Source organism: Podarcis pityusensis (assembly GCF_964106645.2).
Source record: "Podarcis pityusensis genome assembly, chromosome: 5".
NCBI classification, from domain to species: domain Eukaryota; kingdom Metazoa; phylum Chordata; class Lepidosauria; order Squamata; family Lacertidae; genus Podarcis; species Podarcis pityusensis.
In genome coordinates, this window is record NC_138032.1 from 77,769,279 (window position 1) to 77,787,467 (window position 18,189).

Sequence of the window (18,189 nt, forward strand, 5' to 3'; positions counted from 1 at the left end):
GGATACATTCATCACAGTCTAATCTTGTGCCGCCAGAGCTGATCCCTTTTCATTAATATCTATGAATGCTTTAAACTCTTGAATATGACAAAATCTATATCAGTATGCCTTCCTCCAAAGCGCATCTCAGATTTGCTTAAATTTGCAGCTGTAAGACAAGTGTATCAGATTGTGGTCTGGTGCATATAAATGTAATTATGCTGAGCTTGCCAAACAACTAACAACTGTCTGAGTTTGAGGCCCCCTTTGAACTTGAGGTCCAGGCCAAATGGCCCTCCTGCACACACAAACACTGTCTGGCCTTGCTTGTGATACAGCTGAGGAAGTGGGGAGGGCCTCTTTCATATATTTTGCAATCCTTAGACTGGCAGGGAAGGGATTTCCAGTGGCATCCAGGAAGCTATCTGTGCAGGTAGAATATAGAAGCTAATCTTCAAAGAGGATGCAAAGCTGTCATTTGGATCCATCGTCTTTTCCTTGCATCCCTAAGATAAACACAAGTCGCCATGTTCCTGGCAGAGGCTTCTGCGAAATGCTTCCCTTTGCAAAATCAGCAAGAGCAGAGCCAGGGCAGTGTTCATCTCTTAACAGAGACCACTCACAGTTGATTTGATGTGATTTGCTCAGTAGCTCTTGGGTGGAGCCAAGGATTAAAACAAAACAGACGATCCAGAACAAGCAGTGTGAGTCATATATTTCCCCTCACTCGCAACTAAAAACAAGCACACTTCTAAATAATCCTTGAGCCAGATGTGTGTGCCTAGTGGTGTTTCTTGCAAAAGAAAAGCCTTCGGGTGTTGCAACATAAATTGGGGTTCTTCAAGCATTTCCTTGCCTCAATTCACAGATTTCGCGGTCTCTGTGTACTGCCCACTATCTATGCCCAGGACATCTTTGCCACATGGTATGGGGCTCAACTGTCTGTTTTTCAACACAGATCCAAAACGTAGGAAGCTGCCATATACTAAGAGTGTGTACACACTACAAATTCAAAACACAAGAATCTTGGGAATTATAATTTGGACAACCACTCCCAACACCCTTAACAATCTATGGTCCCAGAATTCTTTGTATGTGTGATGTGCATACACAATTATACCACTTTAAACATGACGGCTTCCCCCAAGGAATCCTGGGAACTGAACTCCATTAAAAGTGCTGAAAGCTGTTAGGACACTCCTATTCCCTTCACATATCTACTATTCCCTGGGAAGAGGAATTGGTGGTTAAACCACTCTAGGAACTGTAGCTCTGGAAGGGGAATGGAGTCTCCTAAAAACTCTCAGCACCCTTAACAAACCACAGTTCCCAGGAGTATTTGGGGGAAGCCATGACTGTTAAAATGCTGTAGCATTGCTTTAAGTATATGGGGCAGATGTAGCCTAAGTCAGACCACTGGTCTGTCTAGCTCAGTATCAACTATATAGACAGACAGGAGTCACTGCCAACCCTACCTTGACATGCCAGTGTTTGAACCTGGTGTTTTTTTCATGCAAAATATGTGCTCAGCTGCTAAGACATGGCTCCTCCCTGCTGTATAACTGCTTCATCACCTCATGTCTCCCCAAGTTCCAAAGTGGGCAAATGCCCCAAATCCAGGCCTTGTTTTACCTTCCAAGGAACCACTCAGCTCAAGGTCAACACAAAAGACAGCTGCCTCAATGGTGCCTTAACGCCCCATCTGTGTGTTTTATTAAGCCAGCAGCAAGCTGTTTCTGTTGTCTTCTGTTCTCAGAAGTCCATGCATTGCCTGACGGGTTCTTTCCTTTCCTCGCCACCTGACACATCTGGACTGTACTTCATATTTGTTTGCTGGCTTCAGGTGGCTGTTTGCTCTCTCTGCTTTTTAAAATTCCGAGTCAAGAGATGAGAGCCATTAATGGCCTGTCCAGCGCTGCATTAAATGGTGAGCAAAACACGCCTCATTTACTAAAACACACTAGTTTGGCAATACGATTGCTAGAGTCAATACCGGTGATCCCGCGAACGGAAGCTCGGGTAAGTATTGACACAAACTCTGCTGGCTGCATGACTGGATTAGAAGAACCACTAAATAAAACTCGGCTCACCACCATATCAGAAGGGGGAAAGATGGCTTAGTGGTTTTTAGTAGTTTCTTGCATTTCATCGTGTACCAATTCTGTTAAATAAATCAATAAAAAGGAAAGAGTTTGGAAGCAAGTAAAGTACGTAATATGCACAAATTGCCTAAAGAGGGTGTGCATACAAAAGACTGTTAAGACTTAAATGAATTAACCGAACCTATGCCATTTAAGATACTGCATCTATCCCATGAATGGTGCACAAAGGAGGATAAGGGGCCTGTACAGAGACATCTGACCACCAGTATGTTGTGTTCTTGCAGGCCTAGGACAAGGAGGAAGGGCCTTGGTTTCCTATACCCTTTTTCGAAGGATGGTACTTTGTAAATAAATGTTTAGTGCAATAGAAATGAAATCCATATGTCAGAGCTAAAAATCAGAATGCAACCTTTGAGGACACTTCTGGAAAGGCAGGAGTAGCCAATGTGGTGTACTTTGGTGTATAATGTGGTGTACTCTATCCAACATGACAAATAGTCGGGGGTGAAGGAGAGTTGTGGTTCAACAACATTGGAAGGGGGGCACCACATTGATTACCTCAGTATTGTGGATACACAGGCCCAGATACGAACGGACATTGGTGCCTCTCTCACACAACTGCCTCTGTGTTGCTCCGTGCTGACGTACCCGCCATTTGCTCAGTTATTTTCCACCGAGATTCTATTCAGAAGGGATGAGCACTATTCCCACTGATGCAGAAAGAAAACGCTTGCTGAGACACACCTCCCACCTGGGAAAGGCGAAGAATTTGGCATTTTGACACGTGCCTTCAGTTTCGTTTATCTGGGCTTAAAATGCTAAGCTACCTGAATGCTCCACCTATTGAAAATATTTGCCCAGTGAGCATGGGGGGGGGGGGGTCTTGGTTTATATATAAAACCAGCATAGGCTGGAGACACTGCTGCAGAATGTTTAGAAGGCCGATGTTTTAAATTTGGTTAAGGACGGAAGCTGTTGAAAACAACCATGTCTGGAAAGCAACCATGTTTTAAGGGCTTCACTCAACAAGCTGAAGGGACCGTGCAGGATGCTGGTAAGAAACTCACTCATCTATCTATCTATCTATCTATCTATCTATCTATCTATCTATCTATCTTGGTTTCACTTCAGATGTCCAATGAAAAGGAGTTTTGTTCTCAGGGCTGGTTTATACATTCTCAGTAGCATCAAGCTGGTCTCCTTCCTTCTTGGTCTCTGCTTCTTGTAAACCAGAATGCACCCCTCTGAAAAAGCATCTTGCAGATTGAAGACACTTCCAACTATGATTCTATGACTCTAGGAACTAACTCTTCCAACTCTATGATTCTACAACTCTGTGGCATAGCAAGTTAGGCTGCATCCACACAGCATTTTATTCCATTTTCACTAAGTTTCCTTATCTGATAATTTCCACATTTTATGCAATCTTTCCCACAATTTAAAGCCATTTCCGGAAAAACAGTGGAATCTAGCAGAAGTTTAGTGTACATTTCCAGGTTATTTGGCTCCAGGGGGGAAAATAATCAATTTTACAACCAGTTAACTCAGCAAATTGCGGGAGTTCTGTGTTGTAGTCTCAGGTGAAGAAATTTCAGGCAGTATTCAAGCATACAGTTTTTTCTACCATATCAAATTTAGCACCACATGGCAGTATATTGAGCAACAAGTCACAGTTCCATAATGCAACAGGTGAGGCAGTATAAAAGAAACATTAAAATCTGGGGTAGATGTGCTAGCATTATACGGTAATTAGAATTGTTGGTATCCATCTGTCTTGGGAGACAATGGAGGAGTGCGTCTTTGGGGGTGATGTCAAAACATTGGAAGGTTACAGTGCCTGCTGTGGCTGTAGAGACCGATACAGGAGAGACATGCTTTGTTGCAGCTGAGGCAGATGAAGGTTGTGCTGTTGAATGCAGCCTTAGACTTCTATAAACAAGGTGTTGTTGTTTTTAAATGCTTGAAGGAGGCTGAATTTCATTTTAAAAAAACCCACCCATGTGCAGTCTGAAATGGTATAGTTCAGGAAGAGCTTCACCAAAGAACAGGTTAGCCCTTCAGCAACAGGGATCTAACTATGGCATTTCTTGATTGACATTATATGGTCTGCTTAATAGTCCTGAGCACTGACGTGGATGCAGCTTACTTTTATTACGTTTATTCCATTGTATACTGCCTTTCCTCTGGAGAGCTCAGAACAATGTGCCCCACTCCCAATTTTATCTTCAGGACTACACTGCAGGGGTGCCAAGTTGAATAAAATTGGGGAGTGAGCCCCACCCCACATAAACGATCACACGAAGTGGTACACGCACACCATTTGAATGGCAATGCCCATCAATTTTTTGGGGGGGGCCCTCAAATATTTTATGGAGGCCCCCGAGGGGACCTCAGCCCCTAGGAGTTGGCTCTTATGCTATGCTGTGAGATAGGTCAGGCTGAGAGATGGAATAGCAATGCAAGCATCAATGGTTGTTGTTGTTGTTGTTGTTGTTGTTGTTGTTGTTGTTTAGTTGTGTCTGACTCTTCGTGACCCCATGGACCATCACACGCCAGGCACTCCTGTCTTCCACTGCCTCACACAGTTTGGTCAACCTTATGTTAGTAGCTTTGAGAACACTGTCCAACCATCTCGTCCTCTGTCGTCCCCTTCTCCTTGTGCCCTCAATCTTTCCCAACATCAATTAGGGGAGTGGTGTGAGCTAGCCATCACTGTAGTACGCTCAGAGGAATGGTGAGATTTCTTTTCTGTACCGAAGTTAAATAGCCTTTCCTGCTCACCCCATTACTTGTGATGTCACTGCTTTCCCCTCTCCTAAAAACAACTCAGTTCTGAAAAACATGTACATTCATGTCCTCAGATGCCACTGATCTGCTAGGTCACAACCATTCACCCAGGTGCTGTGATAAGGAAGATCTTGTTTTTTCTATGATATCTATGTACTCAGCATGCACTCAAAGAACATCTTGTTATTGTCTGCTGATGCGTGTCTGATAAAGTTATCAATCTGAACCACAATTCTAACCTCATGATGCAGGACCACACAGCTTGTGGACCCACCAAGAGGATCTCACAACCCATCAACTACAAACGGAAAATGTGCCAGGGATTCATTAAAACCCTTCTGGGGCTTCTGCATGCATGCATGGGTCTGCAAAAACACACCACGGATACCAGATGATCCTCAAGTATTGCTGATGTTTTCAGCTTGGTGGGGGTTACACTTTGCTAGGGGCGGGGGAGAAATGTGATTCAGATCACATTAAAAGGTGAGCCAAACTGATTTGCACTTCCTGAAACAATACACGAACCGAAATTTAGCCATCCTTCAAAATTTGCCACTTCTTCAAATTTTGCAACACAGTTCTCCGATCAAGCAATATGTACAAAAATGCCTATGCTATTGTAAAGTGTACAAAAAAATGCATGCACTGGTGAAAATAATGCACAAAAATGTTATATAAGGGGGACTGCCTATGAAAATATGCATATTAAGCAAAACTGCATACGAAGAATGTGTACATTAGGCGAAAACACACTAAAATGATGAATTTTCATGAGGACTTTAAAAAAATAATAATTTGCAAAATGATCTCAAAATTTCTACACATTTTTACAAATGAACTTAAGATGGGAAAAAATAGCAACTGAAAGTACCCAAATTTACAGATTTTCTCACCCCTACAGTTTGCACAGGTTTTATTATAAACTGCTCCAGGAGAAGAATACATCCTGAAGGAAACCTATGATATAAATAAAAATAAAATGAATATTGCCCTTTGATTTTCTTAGTGCCTTCCCTTTGCACAACTCATTTTTTTAAAATTAAATAAATCTCTTTTTTCTCTTGCTTGCAGTAAACAAGGTGGGACAGGCCACGCAGCAAGTTGTGGACCAAGCTACCCAGGCCGGTCAGAAAGGTAGGACTCGAAATTGCTACTAGCTTAAAAGCAGATTGTCAATTCAGAATGTTCTGTGCCTGTTCCATTTATGATATGTGTATACAACCCTTGGTAGGTTGCATAAGGTCAGTGGTAGCCAAGCATCTGCTTTGTAAACATAATGTCTTTTCCCAGGGGAACTCTGAAAATTATAGCTCTGTGAACACGGCAGCTGACTCAGTCTTTGCCAGTGTCATCCCAGTGAGGAAGGCGCGCACACTGGAATTCTGCCAAGTGCAGGGAAAATGCAGCAACATCACAACTGACCTCAAAGCAAGATCCCATCCCTAATCTCTGACTGGCTAGGGAAAGGGGAAGCTGGGACATGAGGAGTCAATGAATATTAAGTGGGCTATTCTGCTTTTGCAGGCAGTGGTTGTTCAGACTGGGCAGCACATGGAAGCTACACATTAGGAACCAAGTGCTTGGGAAACCCAGATTAGTAACATCCTTCCTTCCCTTTTTACAGCTGTGGACCAAGTGTACAAGGCAGCTCAAGATGGTGTGACCGACCTCGAGAAAAAAATTGGACTCAAGAAATGATGGCCATCGTGATATTGAAATCAGACCAAAGAACGTTTGGCATCCTCAGATTCACACTTCCCTCTTCCATTCTGTCATAATCCTTATACTTACGGAAAGCATGAAATATATTCTCTCCACCCCTCCTTTTCTGATTTGTAGATTTGCAGTCCAAAGAAAAGAAAGAAAAGGATCATATCGCCACCTTCCTTCAGAAGGAAAAACGTGCCAGATTTGGACAACTGAATTGTCTAACTACCTAGTCCGAGGCATTTCGGCACCTGTGATTGTCATATGGCATGAAAAAAGAGGGCTGCCCCCGAGATAAGATTTTTATATCCCCTGCCAGTCTCACGCCTCATTCTTGTAAAGACAAGACATCATACTACCACCAGTATATCAGGAGTCATACCAAGGATGGAATTAACTCCTTTTGTCTGCTTTCTCAAAAAAATAGCTGTCAACTGCCTGCCCCTGGGCCAAATTAAGCAGTACGTTTATGGTCCTCCTAATTTTCAATCCTAGAGGCGAAAGAGGAATGGAAATGAGCAGCATCAGTGACAGAGGGATTTTGGCAGGAAGCCATTTCGGTAGATAAGGTGTGAAGCTTTGTCCCTTGCTTCTACTCTCTTGTTAAAGTGGTCCCCCTCTGGCAACACTAGTTGTTGACCCAGGAGAGAAGGGTTTTATTTTTCAAAGTTATTCATATTGACTTTCCCTGTCCAAAAAATTGTTAGGCTCCAGGAGCCTGCCATGTAGTGCATTTCTTGGAATGTTTCCCATTGCAAGAAAATGTGGGTCAGCAATACAGCACTGTACTGTTAGCCCTCCACCCTATAGGACCACAAATAAACTGCAATTTGCCATCGCTACTGAACAAATAACAATCAATGCGCAACTTTGCTTGTCTTCCTGAGATCTGAACAACTGCACTGTGCATAGCCAACCTGCACCTTGTGTGCACTTCTGCACATAATGTCTTTTACCACTAAACCTGTGAAGGTTTTCTGGTGGATGTATTTTGAAATAGATCAACTCCTTTCTTGGTCTTTATCTGAGAAATGGGCTTCATCTATATATAGTTTAAAACACAGTAGGTGGAATGGTTTCTAATGCTGTGTTAGTTTGCTCCACCATGGAGCTAGAGGTGTGCAGCCTGACAGTGCAACACTGCATTGTGAGTTCTCCATGCAGGATCAAACAATTGGAAGAACTACCACCACTTCTGATACGCATTATCGTGAATGCGCAGAAAAACCCATTGCCATCTGGGATCAGTTTTTGAGATCTCAACAACTGTACTGTGCACTTCCAGGCTGCACTATTTTTAGTTGAAACAGACTGCTTTCTTTAGCAGAGTAGTCTGTAATTGTATTGAAAACTCTGCAGTGATGCAATGTTAAGGCAGTCATAAGAATGGCTCTTAAGGCAGTCAATGGCAACTTTTGCAAAACTGCAAAGTTTATTGAGGAGGGTGCAGGATAGCAATGGAACACTGTGTTGTTCGCTCTCTTCCAAGCAAACACAACCAACCAACCAACCGGTCATAGCAATACCCATAAAGCATAATTGTTAACACAGAAGTACTATTTGTTGCTTTACCTTTCATGTCTTTCCTTTTCTTGACTTGAATGTTAATAATAATAATAAATATGCATGACAATCTCAATTCTTTTGGGTGCTTACATGTGACTGAGTTCTATGCTGCATTTTCCCCCATGGGAGTTGACAGTAACTTGCAAGGATAAAATCACAGGTGAATAAGTGGTTGTCCAAGCCACCCAACCCTCCATGCCTACCTCCTTTCACTGTAGGAGCACTTTAAGATTGGGCATCATGTGGCATGGTGCAAGGAAGTCCCTGGTTTTATTTAAACCACACCAGCCATTCATTTCAGGGTGTGAGACCTCCGGGTATAGGGCAGTATATAAATTTAATAAATAAAATAAATTCGGCAAGGCGCAGGAGATCCACTATCAAGATATAGCTTCTTATGGATCTAGCTAGCTGAATTATACTGAGCAATTTTGCCCAGAATCATTTACTTTTACTGCCAGCAGCTCTTGAGGGTCTCCAGCAAAGATCTTACCTATCACCTAGTCCCTGAGCAGTTACCTAAAGAAGCAAGGGGTTGTGCACGGGCCCTTCTGTATGCAAAGCATCCCTTCCGTCCTGAACCCCTGGCCTACCTGGCAGCAAGTCAGTCCAGGGTCAAGCCACGTGTCCGAAGCACAGTCCCGCAAAAATCCTGGAGCATCCAAGCTGAGGTCTATCAACATGGGCAGTTGAGCAAACACAGCCCCTCAGCTCTGCTTCCCTTTCTGCATGCTGATTGCAGCATCTGGGCTTGACGAGGCAGATGACCCTCACCTGTTCCAAGCCTACTCCAGCAGAGGAATCACACACCGAGAGCTAGTGAGCCTCACCTGGCTAGTGAGGAAGCTGGGTTTGGGGCCCTTGCCTGCCTCAGCCTCTTGGAGCACCCCTCCCACTGTTCCCTATTCCCCAGAGCCCACTGTGTTCATGGAGACAGGGGCCTCTCTGGCTCTGGTGATAGGTCCTGCTGCTCTGGTTCCTGTGCACTGACTCCCATCCTCTCATCATCCTCCATCACCCTGTGAGTACTTCCTACATGAACCTCTCCTTCCCCATCCTCAGCTTGCCCCAGTGTGTCACAGTTCCAGCTACACCCCTCTCCGGGATCCTCTTCCACCTCCCCGTTGTCCTGCCAGTTCATGTATGCCAAAGTTAGGCCCTTAGATCTGCCAGTCTTTTGGTGTATGTGTTTTTCTTTGAATCAATCAAACAAACAAACAAACAAACAATCAAAAACACCTTCAAAGCAGCCCTGGGGAGTCACCATTCTGATCAGAGAAAGGGAGATGGAGCGTCAACATTTTCCCTTTGCAACATTTTGTCCATCTAAGGCCTCTCCAATCTGATATTTGCCCCACTGGAGGTGGGGATGTTGGCGTACAAATAGCAAAGAGTGGGACAACCTGGGCAGGGCCTTAAAGCCAAGGGCAGAGTTTCAGATGGATGCATAATGTGATGGGGACCCAGTGCAGGGATGGGAGGATTGGTGTGAGTGACGGAGAGATCAATGCTTTTCAGAGGCGAGTTTTGGGTTAGAGGTTAAAAGACTAAGCTGTGACAAGGGAGGCCAGAGAGCCACAGCACACACCCAAAATGGTAAATTTGCATCATTTATTGTGATGCAAAATTTTGAAATACTTTTAGACAGATTATTATTTTGTAATGCCCAGGACAAATAGCCCTGCTTGTAATAGACCCAATTTCCCCCCTCTGTGTGGTATATGAAGCCACTGAGGATAGGTTCACCCAAGTCAATTTCTCACTCTTTGACCAGATCATTGTGTGTGTGATGATGCCCTGCAGATTCCACAAACAGCCTCAGGTTAAGCAACACTGATGCACATTTTCGCATAACATGTCAGTGTTACTGCAGTTTCTCTTTCCAGCCACGGTGTGGAGTAGAAGCCTAAGAATATAATTCTCAGGGTTTGCCGTGTTTTCTTTCCACAGCTTGTGAAGCAGTGCATGCTGATGTTAGAGATTAAGGCACATGTAGGAACAAGACAACTGACCACAGTAGAATTTGTTTTCTAAGTGCACAGAGTCAGCCCAAGGCATTCTGCTAGGTAGGGCAGTGAATGGCAGTTCCTCCCTTCCTAAATAGGGAAGCAGGGAGAGTTCAATTCAGTTTGAACAGAAAGGCAAACATACCTAATCCGTGCTTCCCAATACAATACAAGAACCAAAACACAACGATCCTTCAAAATTAACACAACTCAGTTTTGCAGTGCAGTTCTCGACCTAAGCAATGCTTACAAAAATGTATATATTGGGGGGGAGGAGTGAATAAAAATTAATATGTGTATTACTGAAAATCATGCGTTGTAGTAGGGAAATCTCCTTCAGAAAATGTGTGCATTTGTCAAAACTGCATATAAACATGCATTAGGAGAAATCTGTAGTAAAACACTGGTGAATTTTCATTTTTCAAAATCCGTAAATCGGTGCAGAAATGTGGAAAACTGAATTTAAGATGGGAAAAAAGAAATTGAGAGAAGTAAAATGGACAGATCCCTCCATTCCTATTCCCAAATCAAGGTGCAAAGTATGGTGGTAACTCAGTTTGTTAACTTAATCTGTTCCGCAAGTCCATTCTTAAACTGAGACGCACTTTCCCTAATGAGGCCTCCCGCCACCAATGCCCTTCCACCATTCAGTTTCCGTTTGTAGACCGAGGTAAAGTTTGCAAACCAGAACACAACTTCCGGTTTTGCGGAGTTCGTAAACCAAATCGTTCGTAAACAAGACTGTTCTTAAACCGAGGTACTACTGTATCTGAACCAAGGCAAGATATTTGGGCAGCTAGCTGAGCCCGAAAACCAAGCAAGCGGCTCTCGCTTCCCTGACAGTAAAAAGAGAGTGGTGAAAAATCAAATAACTATTGTTTGCCCTCTCATGACACCCAGAATCATGTGTGGGAGCACTCATTTCGCCTAATGGTCGGACTGGGTCCCAGCATCACCGCAGATGACAGCAGCTAGGGGCCTACTTCAGAATGCTGTAGGGTTTTTTTGGGGGGGGGGCAGGGGAATGTCATTGATTCAATAATAGTGCACAACACAACATGTCATTGACATAATAATAGTGCATGAGTGGTCGGCTTATTTTGGACCACCCACACAACATTCTGCTGTGTTAGCTGTTCTGTGATGCTCCATCCCATACAGCGGCAAGCACTGAGATCAGAGAAATGACACTTGTCAAAATTCTCCCTTCTTTTTAACACTTAAAAGGCCCTTATCGCTGCATCACATACCAAGCTGAACAGATATGCTTTCCAATATGCATTGTAAACATGAAAGAAAACTCTTCTCTTCACCCAAAACTGTATAAATAATTACTGATGCTTGCCAACTGCCACCTTAAGAGACTGGGAAAATTGCTCTTTTGGGAAGTGAGTAGTGCTATTTTTCTAGAAAACTCACCATGAGCACCTCCCTTGTTTTCTTTTAATGGCAATGGCACCTACCTGAGAGGCGCTGGAACTGAGTTCCAGTGAGTTTTGGCTGGGGGAAAAAGCCTCATTAGGTCTTATTTCTGAGTATATTATTTCTGTATTAGGAGTGCACTGTTAATGAATGCTGAATTTTGAAACCGTGGAAGTATGGGGGATTTTTCTTCTCTTCCCCTCCCCATTTTTTTCTTTAGGTATGAAATGAGCATTTTGTCACTCTCAGGGCATCCGATCAGTATCTGGCAGTACACATAAAACTAGAAAAACTGGAAAAGGTTAAGAGGCTGTCTTGCCCGTCAACCTACCTCAAGGACTCTTAAAAAAGCATAAGCTGTTGTTTTAGCGATATGGCATGTTGTCTGTCTGGCTGGTACGCATACCTAACATTGCCTAAAAGTGTACCTTGGACGCCATAGAAAGCAACATAGAAAGCAAGCATCAATAAAGAGCAAGGGAACTTTGGGTTCTGAGAGCAAAATGCCTACCTTCTCATAGGTATTTTTAATGTTATTGAGATTTCTAGTCCTTTCCCCCTTTCTCAAATCCAAGACTCGCCGGAGGAATGCATGTGCATAGAATGTAAGGTGTTCAGGAGACAAAAATAGCTTTCCAGTGTGAAACATAAGGTACATTTTACCACATGTATTGGCTATTGTTCCCCCACCCCTCAGCCAATGCCCCCACCCGAACAACCCCTAAACAATTGGGTTCTTCTATACCTGAAAACGGGGGGGGGGGGGGGAGAGAGAAATGGTGGTACTACTGGGATAATCAATCTTTGATTGATGTGCAGCCCACCAACCAAAATCATAGATTTGGTATAATATAATTGGATAACCTCTTTTTGACTTCTTGGATAGAAAGATGCCCAGATTGAACACTGGGAAAACATCAGCGGAAGAAAAAATAAATGGATACTACTCTGGATTGAACATTAAACTTAACATTTACCTGAAATCTGCTTCCTTTCATTTCCCACCCATTAGCTCTCTAATTCTGCCCTCTGAGCACCTGAGAACAACAGATTCAGAAATAAGGCTTCTATGCTAAAAACCATTTGTTTGGCTTAAGCCCTGGCACTAAAAACCAATGCACCAGAAACTGAGAATTGGCAGGCAGGCAGGAAGTGATTCACTGACTATGGAGCACTTTCCATCCTATGCCTGCACCTTTGTGTCTGGAGCAGGAAAAGGGTGAGGTATCCTGGTAACTGTTTCTGCCGGCTGGCTGTTGCTATCAGAAACAACCAAGAGTTAGAGATGGAAAAGTCCATAGACTTCAACTGGCTACCCCCATGGGCCAGTTTGTGAATGGTGAGACTTAACGCAACCAAGGGTTGGATTTTAGTTCAAGAACCCTGGAACAGTGGCATAACTGCAATGAGTCATTGCCCATCCTCATATACATAATGCTCATCATCTTTTTTTCAGCACCATCTTCCAACAGGTATCACCTGTCACAGTCCCAACTCTCCCATCACACAAGTGGTACCCTTGACTAGCATGGAGGCGAGAAGTTCATCACATAGCATTGTCACATGGGTGGATTGTGTGAAGCCACCCATTTGCAAAGGCAGAATCCATCTGCCATACAATGAGCCTCAGCACAGGAACATAGGAAGCTGCCTTATGTGAACACCAGAGTCAAGACTATTGGTCCATTTAGCCCAGTCTTGTCTATTCTGAATGGCAATGACTCCCCACCAAGAGGTTGTGCACATCTGCTGTTACCTGGTCGTTTTAACTGAACTCAGCGGAGAAGCTTCTGCAAGCAAAATATTGTCTAACACAGAGTGATCTTTCTTCTTCCCTGGAGGAGTCCTTCCATCCGACGAACCCAACTGAGAGCATTTTCCAGAAAGGAAAAATTCAAGCAGGTCGGCACAGTTTGTGATCCACCAGACTGAACATGGTTTTTCAGTCACAGATCAGAGGCTTGCCTGGTGCCATTTTTGCACCCCAAAAACAGACGGCTGAATTAATCTCCTGCACAGCTGCATCCAGTTTGGTCACAGGTTTTTGATTTGAAGTTTATGTGCTTTCAAACACAGTAATTAGTATCTTTGGCCTGGTGTCATTTCTCCCTTCCCATACATTGAAATTTACCGTTATTTGGCTTTATAAAACCTCCGGCTCTTCTGAAAGCCATCATTATGGAAAGGTTTCATAACAGCAGGCTGGCCAGCCCAGTCCACAACCACTCTTGTTTTGCAGCTGTGGAAAACTACTTTGGTTAAAAAAGATTTTAAAAGTGCCAAACCCCACCCTCTCCCTTGCGGGGAAGAATACAGTAATTCCAAACATCCCTCCACTTCCTTTGAAGTCAGGAGTTGGTGACTAACAGAGCTCTGTGGGTTTTTCTGGATCCTAGCTGGGAGGAGTTTGCCTGTCTATAAGAGCCAACTCTTTGGGAAGCAACAAAACAGGGCTGGACTGCATTTGAGAAAGTGACCGTCCGTCAACTGGTTGGGGATCTACAAATCAGGGAGTAGGAGATCTCATCCACACAAAAGCAAAAATGTTTAAGCTGAATCTTGAAGAGGAAGGAAAAACACTGACCGGGATGGCTTCCCAGGTTGCAGGTAAAGACACTGAGGTTATGTCTTTGTTCTTGTAAAACCACCAGTCTATATTCTACTTTTTCAGTCACAGAAAGATCTATCCTTAAGTAACGCCAACATCAGACTTGGGGTGGGTTGTTGTCTTAACAGCAACTTGATGTGCAGGTATTACTATCAATTTATTCTCTATGCTGTTAATAGCTTTGAGGTGAATGACCTCTGCCTGAAACCCTTGAGTCACAGGAGTCCAGAAATGCACTAGGCTTGATGACAAAATAGTCTGATCTCATGTAAGACAACTTTCAATGATTTTACCTGCTGATCATGCTCCAGTGTAATAGGAAAAAAGGCTGCAAGAGTATTAATTGCACAAGAGCAGATCGGTTATTTTTTTCTTGGTATGTTAGCAAAGCTCCCTGGGACCTATTTTTATTTTTGTTACCATATATGTTCAACTTTCTTCTTCTGCCTTAGTAAGCCTCTTTGGAATACGGTGGGGTAAAAACCAAGCATGAATAACTTGGATTTCATGAGAAGGCACTTTTCCTTTCTGGTTTTTGCCTTTCTGAGAAAATACCCCTCCCCACAAAGTTAACGTCTGTATTGTCCCTACAAGGGGGGATGGGGGGTGTACCATACTGCAATGCCCACATGAGTTTAGCCAGGATTTGGGGGGGGGCAGAACCTCAGTTAGATATGTATTTTTATTGATTTCTATTGATTTAAGGGAGGAAGGTGCCCCTCCCTGCCTACGCCCATGATTGCCCATATTTATTTTACAATTGAAAATGGAAACAATGGAGGAAAAATGTTTTCTGGCATTGCAGAGCTTTAACAAAAATGTGTGAATATAATTCAAAGTACCTCAAATTGGATTTATTATTTATAGATACAAAAAAAGGTTTGATTTTTCTGTCAAGAAATGTACCGCCTACAGTAATTATCCTGACCTTTAAATAAAAGTTATGGAAGGGCATGGGTCTAGAAAGCCAAACAAAGACCCCTCTGTTTCATAATTGTTCAGGTTTTCCATGCAAGTGTTTATACCAGGGCTTGTAATCAAGGCACAAAATGTCGTTTTAGGATTCCAAAATAAAACTCATTATATAAACAACAGGGTTTGCCAACTGACCCGAAAACAGCCTGGCCGACAAAAAACCAATAGGCAACATTTTCTGCAGTATGTGGCGAAATATCACCAGCTATTGTCTAGAAATCCAGCTTCTGTTCAAGCTATTGCAATGGCTTGCTTGAAAAACTGGCAGTCTTTCTAAAGAGTTTGGATGGAGACCGTAAATTGCTTTTTCTCTCTGAAATGCTGGATTCGCTTCTTTTCTTTTCTTGAGCTGGACTGCTGTGGCCAACAGAAATTCCATAAACGGAGTTTTCCCAACCTGCCAGGAAATGCTTCAGCTGAGATTTTTCTGCTTTGGTCAAAAAGCAGTAAAAGGCCCATGATCTGGTGAGAAAAGTTGGCAAATCTTCTGACCCGGGGCAACATGGAGGATTTATGCAAGTTCCTTGAACAGTGTGTATTCACTATCACAGAAATGCAAAACTGAAATGCATCTTAAAATGTTAATGATCTCAGACATCAGCTCATCAAGTTACAATTAAGAGTGACCAGCTAGGATAGGAACAGTTCTGATAGACTGATTAAATAGCCACTGCCAGGTGAGATACAGAAGAACCAAAAGCAAATAAATCTCTCAGCAGACCTTGTGTAATAAGCTATGTTTCTCTTCCTGAAAATGATTTACGACAACATGTGGGATCAACAACAAAATGTTGCATTGTGAACTGCTCCTCTTATGGATTTTTGCCAGCCAGTGTGTCTTCCATGATTCTGTTCTATATAGTCTTTCCCTCTGGATTTCTATTTCCGTCCTCCGACAGCAAAGCCAGCATGTTGACCCATTAAGCATGCTCAGTTTTTACTGGGGTCCTCCTCCACTCTTCTAGGTTTTTCCTTTTTTTTTTTTACCTTCTGCAAACCTTGGGAGTCCATAAAGGCTTGCTGATACCTCGATTGTGTGATGGGGTAATGCTTTTTGGCTATGTAAGAACCAACTAGGAGTTTGGTATTAATATAAAAGATACACCATTCACGTGCTCGGTACAATTCAGAGAATTGTAAATTTTCTATTTCTGTGATTTATTCTTATTTTTTACTTGTAGTTAATTCAGCAGGTCAGGCTGTGCAGAAAGCACTGGACCAGGCTACAGAAGCTGGTCAGAAAGGTAAGGAGGCATCCTTCTAATAACCTGGGCAATTCTCAAAATGTGTGGTATCTGGATGGCTTGTAAATATAGAAAAGACTTGGTGTATACCTTCTAAATTCAGATTTCCTCCACCCCTCCAGTACAGACTTAAGTGGGGAACAGTTTTTCTGTTCCAAATAGTAAATCTGTGTTCAAGTAACTGGTATTATAGGGTTGCCATACATCCAGGAATTTCTTGACATGTTCTTCAGGGGTCCTACATACCCATCTGGGGGAAATTTTACATTTTTAAACAAATGTCCTGGGTTTGGGGGGGGGGTTGTGTGTGCGGACTGCTCTGGTTCATACTTGGGTGACCTGGGTGGCAGAGGGGCTATCGGGCGATTGCCCTAAAAAACGCTCTACAACTTTTTGTGTCCAGATTTTTACCTCTTCAAATATGACAACTCTATGTATCAGGAGACAGAAAACTCAAAAATCCAATTTAGCTCTTTTCCACTGTGCTAAATATTACCTTGAGCCTACCCAGGTGGCTAGTGTTCAAGTTAGCAGCCTACACAATAAGCATTCTGTAGCTCCTTTCCAAGCTCAGTCAAAAAAGCACACACTTTGCATGCAGATGTCAAGTGTAACCCTTGGCAAATCTAGCTTAAAATAAGGTTCATGTACCAACGTAATCGGAAATGCCATTGGTGGAGACCCTGCAGAGCCATTGTCAGTCAAGAGCAGACAATAGTGAACTAGATCTGAACTGCTGCAAGCCAGCTTCTTCATCTGGTGAACGGGTTCCTTAAACAGCATGTAGACTTTCCTTCCCACATGCACTTCCAATACAGTCCTACATCTTATGGAAAAAGCAAACCACATATGTAGTAAGCCATTGTCTCTCACCTCCTTAAATTGTTTCCCTTTTTGTTTTGAAGTGGTAGATGACACCTGCAAGGCTGCACAGGATACTGGAGAAAAGGCTGCACAAAGCCTAACAAGCCAGGTAACTGCCTGGGGCAAAGCCTTTGGACAAAGTGAAGAACAGAAGAACGTTTCAACTTAAACCTATTATACTGTTTTCTCTTATTATATATTTAATGGACCGAAATTATTCAGGTGTTTGGCATATATTCTTTACACCTTCATTAAAAGTGAAGCTATAAATCCCTATACATTTCATTAAATTAATCTTTAACAAGGTGCATTTTTTTTACATGGTGGTTCAATATGACTGTATTCAAAAGTGTTCATGAGGTTGGTTTCGCAGAAGGTGCTAGGGCGTGTTAAGTGGGCATATACATTTTATGCGAGACTCGAGTGCACACATAAGCATGTAGGCACACACATAAAATGTAATATGTGGCTTTAACTATGCATCATCTAACTAAATACTCCTCAGGTCCCACACAACATTCTATGTGAGTGGGGGACCCTCCCCACCCCACTGTGAAGATCCTGTGTGCAAAGCTCAGATGAAACTCCATTTCATTAAAACTATTTAGAAAAACTTCAAAGTTTTGAGAGAAACTATGTATTAGCATGATTATGCCACACAGCTGTAAGAGTTTTGGCTGGACGAACTAGGGAACTGTTGGTCACCGGCAAGAAATGTAGCAGTTTGAAGTGGAAAGGGTATAAGAACTGAAACATTAAGGGGGGAAAGGGTTCAGGACAAAATGCAAAGTTTAAGGAAAGGGACAGTTCAGAAAACTCAAGGGACTGTTCACACACGTCTGCTCAACACTTGATATCTATAACACCCAAAATAGTTTGCATACATTGAACAGCCGTCAGGAATAAAATGCATCAGTAACTCCTTTGTA

At 42.9% G+C, this 18,189-nt stretch overlaps 1 protein-coding gene and 2 long non-coding RNA genes across 4 annotated transcripts; 2 read left to right on the forward strand and 1 right to left on the reverse strand.

Moving 5' to 3' along the window:
• Positions 1-1,701: 1,701 nt before the first annotated feature.
• LOC308478202 lies at positions 1,702-3,766 on the reverse strand. 2 transcript variants are annotated; one of them, XR_013986907.1, is made up of 3 exons: positions 3,256-3,766; positions 2,640-2,832; positions 1,702-1,839 (listed from the first exon to the last, which is right to left on the reverse strand). It is a non-coding gene; the product is annotated as an uncharacterized lncRNA (long non-coding RNA). The 2 variants fall into 2 exon arrangements; XR_013986908.1 differs by having other exon boundaries at positions 1,702-1,842.
• Positions 2,933-8,214, forward strand: LOC308478201. The gene is made up of 3 exons (XR_013986906.1): positions 2,933-3,135; positions 5,940-6,002; positions 6,493-8,214. It is a non-coding gene; the product is annotated as an uncharacterized lncRNA (long non-coding RNA).
• A 5,692-nt stretch (positions 8,215-13,906) lies between these two features.
• On the forward strand, positions 13,907-17,536 carry LOC308476926 (uncharacterized protein). Its single transcript, XM_081005122.1, has 3 exons — positions 13,907-14,176; positions 16,334-16,396; positions 17,302-17,536. Exons 1-3 carry the CDS (start codon positions 14,113-14,115, stop codon positions 17,427-17,429), a joined length of 255 nt encoding a protein of 84 aa, XP_080861248.1. The 5' UTR covers positions 13,907-14,112; the 3' UTR covers positions 17,430-17,536.
• Positions 17,537-18,189: the final 653 nt, after the last annotated feature.